The sequence below is a fragment of the Mytilus galloprovincialis genome, chromosome 5, assembly GCF_965363235.1.
Source record: "Mytilus galloprovincialis chromosome 5, xbMytGall1.hap1.1, whole genome shotgun sequence".
NCBI lineage: Eukaryota > Metazoa > Mollusca > Bivalvia > Mytilida > Mytilidae > Mytilus > Mytilus galloprovincialis.
This window is the reverse complement of record NC_134842.1, coordinates 57,221,329-57,233,470: the sequence shown is the minus strand read 5'-3', so window position 1 is coordinate 57,233,470 and position 12,142 is coordinate 57,221,329. Positions and strand designations below refer to the sequence as shown.

At 31.6% G+C, this 12,142-nt stretch overlaps 1 protein-coding gene across 2 annotated transcripts in view; it reads left to right on the top strand.

Moving 5' to 3' along the window:
• Nucleotides 1-12,142, top strand: part of LOC143076107 (uncharacterized) — a 73,382-nt gene that overhangs the window by 1,693 nt on the left and 59,547 nt on the right. For both annotated transcript variants that reach the window (XM_076251752.1, XM_076251751.1), the window contains exons 2-4: nucleotides 7,336-7,691; nucleotides 8,363-8,580; nucleotides 11,467-11,611. In XM_076251752.1, coding sequence (XP_076107867.1) covers nucleotides 7,424-7,691; nucleotides 8,363-8,580; nucleotides 11,467-11,611 — 631 coding nt within the window. In that variant the 5' untranslated portion in view covers nucleotides 7,336-7,423. The remainder of the gene's footprint in view (nucleotides 1-7,335; nucleotides 7,692-8,362; nucleotides 8,581-11,466; nucleotides 11,612-12,142) is intronic.

Sequence of the window (12,142 nt, the reverse complement as noted above, 5' to 3'; positions counted from 1 at the left end):
AATTTTGTGACAATTTATATGATTTTAACAGAAAAAAAATCCACAATAAAACATATGAGTCAGTAGGAAAGTTGCTTCTTTTATGCTTAAATTAATATAAGTTTCAATTGTATACATTTTATGCAACCAGAAAGTTCTTAATAATCAGTCAATTATCCTTTACATTTTGCAACACAAAGAGTTTAAAAAAGAAAGAACAAAATGTATTCCCACAAACTTGTTTACATATATTACAGAAACTTAAATAAAATAAATAAAATTATATATTTTTTTTTAAATTGTGTTATTATAATTATATATATAATAAAGATAATACATGTAAAAATACAAAAAAAAAGATGTGGTATAATTGCCAATGAGACAACTCTCCACAAGAGATCAAAATGACACAGATATCAACAACTATAGGTCAACATACAGCCTTTAACAATGAGGAAAGCCCATACTGCATGGTTAGCTACAATAGGCCCCGAAATGTTAAACAATTCAAAGAAGAAAACTAACGGCCTTATTTATGTACAAATAATGAACGAAAAAGAAATATGTAACACATAAACAAACGACAACCTGTGAATTACACGGTAACTATGATCTGACTTTTTCAAGCTTGGTCCAAATTATATACGATTCTTTAATCTCCTGGAAAACATCGCCAACCAACATATTAACCTCAGTATGGTGATGCAGCATCTTACATCCTCAAACATGTAAACTAAACGAACTTTGAACTTTCAAATGTCTACATCAATGCCTTGTTTTTTTTCACAATATGAACTATACGGAAATAATTCTTATGTTATATGTATTAGACTAAGTGTTTTTTTCTCATGTTATTATTAAAAATATAACATATACATTTTCTATATAAGTATGCAAATTTAAAATTGGGTTTCTGAATTCAGTGCTGATTTAGATATGAAATACAAATGTATTTGTTATGATAGTATGATATTTGTCTTTTCTTTATTCATTGAAATATGAAATATCCATATACAATGTGTCATATCTAATAAGACTTTATTTACAAAATATAACACATGAGTAAAAAAAAATCAGAAAAAGAAGAGCAGCTATAAAAAAGAATTAGTTAAAAAGTGGGACACCAAACATAAATAAAATTTCATAATGGAATTTGACATCAAAATAACAAATAATAACTAATTGCAATACAAACAAAACATAACATAATTACAATGTTTACAGAAGCTCCCATTTCGCCTTAGTTAATTCTTATGTACCTGAAAATTTGTACTAAGGCAAACGGTGTGTTCTCATTTCGCCTTAGCTGTGAATTCCAGGTAAAAAAGGTAAAATATATACTAAGGCCAGATGGGAATTAAACTAAGGCGAAATGTGAATTTAGATAAAAATATTAAATAAACAAATTAAACCTCTGTGTTTTTATAGCAATTTGAACAACATTGAATTAGGGATTTTTTTCTCTTTAATTATTATTTTTAATAAAAGTGACAATTTTGTGACAATTTATATGATTTTAACAGAAAAAAATCCACAATAAAACATATGAGTCAGTAGGAAAGTTGCTTCTTTTATGCTTAAATTAATATAAGTTTCAATTGTATACATTTTATGCAACCAGAAAGTTCTTAATAATCAGTCAATTATCCTTTACATTTTGCAACACAAAGAGTTTAAAAAAGAAAGAACAAAATGTATTCCCACAAACTTGTTTACATATATTACAGAAACTTAAATAAAATAAATAAAATTATATATTTTTTTTTTAAATTGTGTTATTATAATTATATATATAATAAAGATAATACATGTAAAAATACAAAAAAAAAGATGTGGTATAATTGCCAATGAGACAACTCTCCACAAGAGATCAAAATGACACAGATATCAACAACTATAGGTCAACATACAGCCTTTAACAATGAGGAAAGCCCATACTGCATGGTTAGCTACAATAGGCCCCGAAATGTTAAACAATTCAAAGAAGAAAACTAACGGCCTTATTTATGTACAAATAATGAACGAAAAAGAAATATGTAACACATAAACAAACGACAACCTGTGAATTACACGGTATACTATGATCTGACTTTTTCAAGCTTGGTCCAAATTATATACGATTCTTTAATCTCCTGGAAAACATCGCCAACCAACATATTAACCTCAGTATGGTGATGCAGCATCTTACATCCTCAAACATGTAAACTAAACGAACTTTGAACTTTCAAATGTGTACATCAATGCCTTGTTTTTTTCACAATATGAACTATACGGAAATAATTCTTATGTTATATGTATTAGACTAAGTGTTTTTTTCTCATGTTATTATTAAAAATATAACATATACATTTTCTATATAAGTATGCAAATTTAAAATTGGGTTTCTGAATTCAGTGCTGATTTAGATATGAAATACAAATGTATTTGTTATGATAGTATGATATTTGTCTTTTCTTTATTCATTGAAATATGAAATATTCATATACAATGTGTCATATCTAATAAGACTTTATTTACAAAATATAACACATGAGTAAAAAAAAATCAGAAAAAGAAGAGCAGCTATAAAAAAGAATTAGTTAAAAAGTGGGACACCGAACATAAATAAAATTTCATAATGGAATTTGACATCAAAATAACAAATAATAACTAATTGCAATACAAACAAAACATAACATAATTACAATGTTTACAGAAGCTCCCATTTCGCCTTAGTTAATTCTTATGTACCTGAAAATTTGTACTAAGGCAAACTGGGATTAATTTTATATAATTATTTTGACAGCTAAGGCGAAATGAGAATAAGCCAGGCAAATTGGGATTAATTTTATATAACTATTTTGACAGCTAAGGCGAAATGAGAATAAGCCTTATGAAGGAACTTCTATTCCGTGACAATGGCAGGTTGGGGAGTTTTAAGGCCTGGCCTAGATATATAAATTTAAAGATAAATGTACATGTAGTTTGAGGTTCAGAAAGATATAATCTTTTTTGAATTTTGATGAGCATTTAATTGTTTTCGTTCCTGCAGAAGGTGTAGAAATAAACAAACACATGAATGAGATGGCGGAAAGGGGGGTACCTTTCTCCTTTCACCCGCCCCCTTTCTCTAGTCTCCCTTCCTGCATCATGAAAAAATAGTCTATATAATAGGATGCTAATTTTTAAAGAAATCGATCAAATGTCTTGTTTTTATGGCTCGTCCATGTCTGACTTGTCCTTTCGCAAGATAGAAGTGTTGTTTCTTCTGCTTCAAGAACCTCTATTACTTTTTCACTGACTGATAAGCTGATTTTTTTGCGTTGATTTTGTAACTCTGATGCACCACGCCGTTTCCCGATGATTTTTTTTAAAGTATAAATCCAAACTATAGAAACGCAGGATAATGTGTGAAAATACGGGGAATTTTTGTGACACTATAAGTGCAATTTCGTCATATCTCACATTATTTAGAAATAATGACATTATATATTTATAGCAATACACTTATCAAAACTCGGTAAAATTTATCGCGAACGTGTATGGTGCAAACGGACATTGGGTGCGGAAGTGTAGGGTGTGAAAGTGAAAGGGGACGAACGTGAATGGTGCAAACCTGAATGAAACTCTTTACTACACTTTCTGTTTCTAATAAAATTTGTTATGAATGATCAATTGTGCATTTCTATTAATAACTAGTAATCATTAATACACAACAGCGTGTGGAAAAATTATTTTCCATGCCTATGCCATGTAGTGCTATTTATACAATGTAGCTAGTTTTGTTGTTCAACGTTGTCTGCAGACGATGCTTATTAATCATGTTATTTATAGATTTGTTTACATCATTAGCTATGCTAACATTTAATGTGTTAAATGTTTCTAGAATCATATTAATCAGGTCATATCACATGTATCATCAACATTGTAGATTTATAAAATTGTGGGGTTAAACCATCCACATCTTTTGGACCAAATTGATTTGATACAGGGTTTTATCAAGACAAACTTCTTCATAGTTTCATATATTAAATGAAGAGTAAATGGGTTTCAGATTTAACATTATTTGATTTGTACTAAAATGTTGCGTCTGGATCTTAATTATCTATAAACCAAGGCACTGGATAATGATTTAGGGTCCAAATGTACTAAAATTTTAAGTTCTTGAATCATAGTCATGTCCTATATCAAATGAAAGGTCTAAGACTAAGAATATTATATTTCACATATTTTGGACCGAACTGAAATTATGGTTACACATGTATCCAGACAAAAAGAGGATTTAGACCAGGTTTTGGGGTCCAAATGTACCAAAGGTCAAAGTTCTACAATCATTGTCATTTCATATATCAAATGAAAGGTCTAGGAGTTTGATAACAGTAATGGTATTTTTTGGACCAAATTGATACGATGGACCAGGGTTCAAAATGATTTAACAGTTACATTATTTTGATTCTAGTCTTTTATATATGAAACAGAAAGGTTAAAAAGTGTTTACTTCAAATTTCATATGATTTTGACAGTAGAGATGCTGAATATTGGTCAAGGCAAATCAAGGGGTTGAAATATGGTTTGGAGTCCCAATAAGATACCAAAAGCCAAAGTTCTTGAATCTTGAAAGTCTTGAGTTTAGATAAGTTTGTTGGTTGAAGGAACTCTTGTTTATAATGTTAGAAATTGTGGAAAGGCAATTTGATGTATTGTTTGAATAACCTAGTTGAATATCGATATAAATTTAACAGGTAAAAAAGTCAGTATAGATAAAAAAAAAAATCATGTTAATTTTCCCTCACCTAAGAGGGCAAATAGCATTTCGTCTATTAGTTTGTTTTTATTACCAGTTGCATTTAGGTTCTGATCTGAGATGTTGTATGCAGTACAGGGTTGTTACTTGATCATGTACAATTGGGTTTATTGCATGGGTAACAAATCTTAGCACTTTATGTCAAACAAAGTTGATATATCTTGCGAGAACATATCTTGCAACTTTATGAAAGTACATACAGCAATTAGGCTACCTTGGCCTCTATTAAATGCTTTGGTGACTATGGCTAATATATTTACACATACGAAAAAGGAAGGATATAGAGTATGCGCCAATGAAACATCATCCTGATTTAAAAGAATATAACCTATTAGCTGTTGTAAGCGAAAGCTCCATTTACTTCTTTGCATTTTAAAGCCAAAGTTACTGGTTTATAAATTTAGTTTCTAGTTGGCAAAAATCACTTTTTAAATTCCAGCCAAGTGCACTACACAAACATGATTACTTTTACCTAGTGCATTGTATGCAGGAGTGACTTTGGTTAACCATAAGTAGTCTTAAATGATTCCAGAAACCTTTCTGATTCCAGAAACCTTTCTGTTTCATATATAAAAGACTAGATTGAAAATCCAACCAAGTCCACTACACAAATTCAGTTTCTATATCATATATGGCAAATATCACTTCATGGAATTACAGCCAAGTCAAATGGATCCTCAGTATTCCTCCGTCATTGTCTCGCCAGCAATGAATAGTCCTAAGCAAGGTAGGTACAAAATACCTACAATGGCCAGGGCGATAGCGTTAATAATTCAGATGTAGTCTTTGTGATGCTTAATTCTCAGAAACTGCTTGCCCTAGCAGGATATATATGGTACAAGAGGTCTCGAGATTACCTTATGCCATTTGATATATGGGAAGTGACTTCATCTCATTTTTATGGCTAAGTTACGATTTCGAACTTTTGTATTATATTTCACCTTCCGGTCTCACATGATCATAATGATAGCGTTATTTACAGTAATTCCACAAATACATGGTTTCTATATACTTTTGCCTGTAATATGAAAGATATAACATGCATAAGTACTTCCGGTTTAGCGAAATTCACTTCCGGTCTCAAATGAGAGGTTTATGCATGCATATTTAAAAATGTTTAGTTACATATGCATATCACTTATTTCAAATGCATTATGGGAAATAACTCTCATACGGAGTCTTCGTATCGCTTCTGTCAAAATTGGACAAAATATCCTGAGGATGTAGAAAGCAATTTGGTAAAATAAATGTCACTTTCTTTCACGGTAATGGAGGAGATCTCACCACAAAGAAAAGGTTTGGGGAGATGACTCTCTTACAATAAAATGCTTCGACTAAACAGGGTCTGTCCCAAAATTGCAATAACTGTTTTCGATATTATATGCAAAAAATCTTAGCGACCAACAAAAAAGGGCACATAACAAATTTGGCGGGATAATAATTTTTTTTTATCAGAACAAATACAATAGGTCTTTCCGTCTTATTATGTTAAAGTCGTGCCAGTACCGATGCACTAGCTGTTTAGCGCTTAGCTCAAAATACCTCGAGGACTAAGAGGGTGGTAAAGGGGTTACTGAACACGTAAACACGTGAAATAAAACGCGCAAAAACGTTGCACGGAAAATAAAAATCTAGAAAAACAAAGCACGAGATAAAACATCGTAAATATTCAGGAAAAAAGTACCAGAAGTTATTACTTAGCCGTTCTTGGAGATCATGCAGCCATTATTAATGGACAAGAAGACTTTGCGGTAACATTTTAGCGGTCCGCTATTTGCATCTGATTTATAAAAAAAAAAAAAAAATTGATGGACTTTATTACATACACACATGTACAATAGAATTGCAAAAGTAGAATAGTAACAATATAACATCAATTTCTCTTAGTCTGAACAAAAGTTTCAGAAGGTATTATAACACACTAACATTATCTGTTGTGTCGTTGTTCTCCTCTTATATTTGATGTGTTTCCCTCAGATTTAGTTTGTAACCCGGATTTGTTTTTTACCCAATCGATATACGAATTTCGAACAGCAGTATACTTCTGTTGCCTTTATTTGAATTAGTACCGGTTTACTTTTTAATCAAATGAGGCATGTGAGGGGCAAACACGAGAAATTTATTTAAGAGCACCGACACGAAACATGTTAAATAAATAAGGGGAACAGCAAGCACGAACATCGAACCTAACACGAGAAATGGAGATTGTGAATAAGACGACAAAACATGTGAAATAAATATACCGAAAACTTTCACTAAAATAACCCTTTATCACACTCTACTAACAGTCCATTGACAATGTTATCGACCCAGTGTTGGTAAAATGACGCTCATACACAAAACAATGAAAGCCAAGGATATATAAATACTTAAATACTAGTACGCACTAAAATTTATAACATGTGATTTTTATTTTCAAACGTAATTTGAGAATTTTAGTTTTTCCTTTCATATTTTATTCACAATGGCTGTATAATTTATATGAAGATGATAGAAGCACTGTTTTTTTAAGTATATACAGCATGTACAGTGAGCATAGGATTTTGCGAATTTGAACCTCATTTCATTTTCAGGTTAATTTTGACCTACATTGATGACTTCTCATTTCATTGGATGTAACTATATTGTTAAGTTGGGATAGTTATTTAAACAAATTCCAGAATGTCGGTTAATGAAAGTCTAGAGAAATCCCTTTACACTGCAAGGGAACCAAAAAAGGCCATTACCGAGAAAGAGGCCAACTACTTGCGGATTACCAATCTTATACTGAGAGTAGCACCACAAGCAGTAAGAGTTCAATTCGACAAAGAATTTTTCCCTGGAGGATTACAAACAGTTCTCAATCAGAATAAATTTAAGGTTCTTGATCCACTGAAGAGAAAACGAGTTATCAATCAGAAACAGTGGGATTTATTGTATCCTAGAACAGGTATGTCCCAATGATAAATTTGTAGAAGAAGTTGACACCAGTTATCTAGAAAATCAGTTTTGTTTATTGCCGAAACTGAGTTTCTCAGTGTTCATGTTGTATTATGAACTGCTAGGAAAATTGCCACAGTTAATATCTTGTCTTAGTTAAAGAATAATTTGTTATTCATTAGTATTCTATTCCATTACTTACCTATATGAATTGTCAACAAACGCATCTATATTCAACAGGGTATTAAAACCTTCAAAAAGGAGTATTACTAATTGTTTGATAATCGTTGCATTTCTTATAGTGATATTTTTTTCAATGTTTAGCAATATTCATATTCTATTCTTTTATTCATCTAACCCAGTGGACATGTTCAAAGGTTTGATGAATAAATTAATTTACTTTCATTGTCAATCTCAATATAGTACAGAAAATAAATGTTAAGGAGCACTTACTATAATCAATATTTATTATGGTTCAATGATAGGTTTTATATGAGAGTTTAAAATAAATTCAATCCAACTAAATATATTATCGTTCATACGCGACAACATATGATAATTAATCAGTTATCAGAAAACGAATGTATGGATTTAAGGGGTCATCTACCAAGACAATGAACGATAGAAAAACAATTAAAGACAAGCAACATGAAAAAAATTGAAATATTGAAATATTTTCAGGAGTCGTATCGTCGAATAATTTTGACTTGACGTTAATGATATGTCTGATAAGAAATTTAACGGAGATTTCCGTTGGAGATCTTCTCCCACTTCCATTAGACGTGAGTGTTGGAGCAGATTTGTCCAGGATGAAACATTATAGAAACTTAGTCGCACACTGCGATGACGGGACACTTTCTAACGAAGAATTTCAAGATATTTGGACCGAAATAAGCCTGGTAACTATTTGATTATTGAATAATTATTATTGTTTAACATTTTTAAATAGATAGTTAAAAAAGATTTGTATCACAGCTCTTACTTAAGAAGTCACTATGATCCTTTTCTATTAAAGTTGTTAACATGGTTATAACTGTGATGAGTCCTTTCATACTGTGGTGAGACAGGATGTTTAAATGTTCAAACCCTGGGATACATGCATTTTCTATCGCAATTAACAGTAATTTCAGGTGCCTTGACTGATGACAAATTCATTATTAATGGCATCATGGTATTAAAGGTTCGTCGGAAACAGCACTATAGAAAGACTAAAAGAATTATGGGAAACACAAATGTTCCCTCTTAACTTCATGAGTTACCATGTCTACCATATTTTCTCCCCTTTTTCGATAGTTTGATTAAGTTTAACATGCTAGCTAATCTTAATAGTATTGGACATATCGCGATAGCTCGAAATCGACTTCGGTGGGTGGACAAAACCATATGTAGCCTTTTTTTTAAAACCCGAAAATCGTAATACGACTAAAATGGACATCGAATACGCAAATTCAAGTTCGCTGAGGGAGTTGGAACCTTAACTTTGTTATAATTTCTTAGTAAATTAACGATATTTTTTCTGCATTATATGCTTTAAATCATGTCAGTACTGATTCACTAATTTACTGAGCTGATGATACCATCGGATACTAACAGTCAACTAGCAGCGTTTAATTAACATTTACAGTTGTTCATACATGTTAGTTTAAAAAATAATCAATATAATCAAATATCCTATCAAAATGCGCCTTTGTCCTCAATTATGAAGGGAACACAAACAAGGCAACCTATAGTCAAGAAAATTGAAAATAACTACTATTTCCCTAGAGGAAAACCGAAAGACGATAAATGTGTTTAGGTTCAATTCTTTTTCAGTTTTTATACGCCCGTTCATTGATATGGTCATTCTTATAAATTAACTTTTTATAAATCTTTGAATTATTGAAATACTTAGGCTTTTCTACCTCGTGAATATATAACCTTATATACAGTTGGCAAAACTTTTAGGAATTTTTTATTCCCAATGCTCTTCAACTTCGTACTTTAATTGGCCTTTTTAACATATTTTGATTCGAGCGTCACTGATGAGTCTTTTGTAGACGAAACGCGCATCTAGCTGAAATACAAAATTTCTATCCTGGTATTTATGATGAGTTTATTTACGGGACTTTCATGGTATATCGTTGTACGTTTTGTCCGTCCGTCTGTCTGTCCGTTGTCAACATGTCGGGCATAAACTAAAACTCCCTATAACCAATTTGTATGAAGCTTTGGTTAATTGGTTAAATCTATTGACGTGAGCTCTGTTTCATTTTTGTCAAAAAAAGTCGCAGGCTCGACATAGGGGTAGTGATCTGGCGGCGGCGGCGTAAGCTAACTTCTTAAAAGCTTTATATTTTAGAAGGTGGACGAAATGGATCCTTCATACTTTGTATATATATGCCTCATGTTACGAAGTTTCCGTCAGTCACATGTCCAATGGCCTTTATCTCATTTTCATGGTTCAGTTTTGGTGGTCAAGTCCATATCTCAGATATTATAAGCAATAGGTCTAGTATATTCGGTGTATTGAAGGACTGTCAGGTGTACATATCAAACTTGCAGGTGTCATCTGACCTTAGTTAAGTTTTGTGTTTTTGTCTGTTTTTCTTATACTGTATGCAATCGGTCTTATATATTTTTAGCATGTAATGATTGTAAGGTGTGCATGTCTAGATGACAGGTGTCATCTGACCTTGACCTCATTTTCATGGTTCAGTGGTTAAAATTAAGTTTTTGAGTTTTGGTCTTTTTATCTAATACTATATTCAATAAGTCAACTATATTTGGTGTAAGGAAATATTTTATGATCTTTAATTCAGTCGCAAAGATTTTATTTGAACTTGACTTCATTTTCACGGTTCATTGCTCAGTGTGAAGTGTTTGTGATTTGGTGTGTTTTTCTTAAACTTTAAGCAATAGGTCAACTATATTTGGTGTATAGAAGAATTGTTAGCTGTACATGTATGCCTGGCATGGTTCATCTGACCTTGACCTCATTTTCATGGTTCAATGGGCAATTTTTAGTTTTCTTGGTTAAGTTTAAGTTTATGTGACTGTTGTAATAAAGCTTTATATTTAGGACTATCAACATAATATCAAAAATGATTTGTAAAGAGGCGAGACATTTAACCGTGTGCACTCTTGTTGAAAAATTTTAGATTTGAGGTTTCCGAGTTTTGGGTTTTTATTCATAACAAAAATGGGGATTTTCAGGTTACGGACCATTACTCAAAAACACTTTCACTGATTTACAAGAAACTCTAGTGAAATGTTTATATATATTGACATGAGCTCCCTTTCGATTTTTGAAAATTTAGAATTTTACTTTTCCGAGTTATTTTTCGGACTATACTTAAAAATGCTTTGAGCAGTTTTTCTTATACTTTGGTGAATTGTTTATATCTATTGACTTAAGATCCCTATCGATTTATTTTTATAGATTTCAGATTTTATGTTTTACAAGTTATGGGGTTTAAAGGGGTGGGATTTTCCAGTTTTCGGACATAAACATCCTTTAAGTGCTTTGAGCTGTTTTCATTTTTTTTTTTATAAATTTTGGATATGACATTGAGAAGTAATTGAACTTTAGTTTTCGAAAAGGTGACGGGCGTATCATGCGCTCATGGCGCAGCTGTTTATTAAATGAGCATCCATATCTTGTTTTATTCAGTTGCGTATTAGCTACCATATGGTTCAAATTTCAGCCAATAACGCACTTCGAAAATTTTCATTTAAAAAAGTCAGAAGAAACCAAATACTGGTTGAGTTCTCTCTGAAGTTGAACCAGATATCATTTTATTTAACAGGCTGTTGTACGTCTAGGTGGTATGAACTTCCAACAAACGTGTAATGAATTGAAAGTGTCCACATTAGACAAAAATGATATGGAAATATTGAACGAGTTCAGAAATATTGAGAGGTCAAACAATCCAATTTCGAAAGGATTTCAAGGTTGGTGAAGTTATCGTATAATTAGTTATTTTTAACTAACTTAATTGTATCTGTTTAGTCGTCTAAATGTAGTTAAAGGAAAGACGTTAAAACATAAGTGATATTGATTAAATCACTTGGCGTCCGTATACCATTGTCCGTAAATGTTTTCAAAGATCTGCTCTTTCTTAACAACTGAACAAATCCCCTCCGGACTCACCCGCCTCAGGATCGCCTGCAGCCAAAAACCCGATGGCCTGATTCATAATTACCGAGCCACGACAAGAGTCATTCGACAAAAATGGACATAATATTACAAAGAAAAATAAAGGAAAAACTGCAAAAGCAAATACATAGTACGCGCAATGTCAGCACCTAGAACTTTTTTTCCAAAGAATTAAAAAAAAATCCTGTGTAAGAATATACAATCCACAATATAAAAGCACACAAAAAATTAAAACTGGATTTTTTTTCTGTTCTCTGGCTCTCTTTATTTACTGGTAAAAAAGAAAAAGTTATGATTTAAGTTTGAGGTCAAGCTTGAATGTTCAA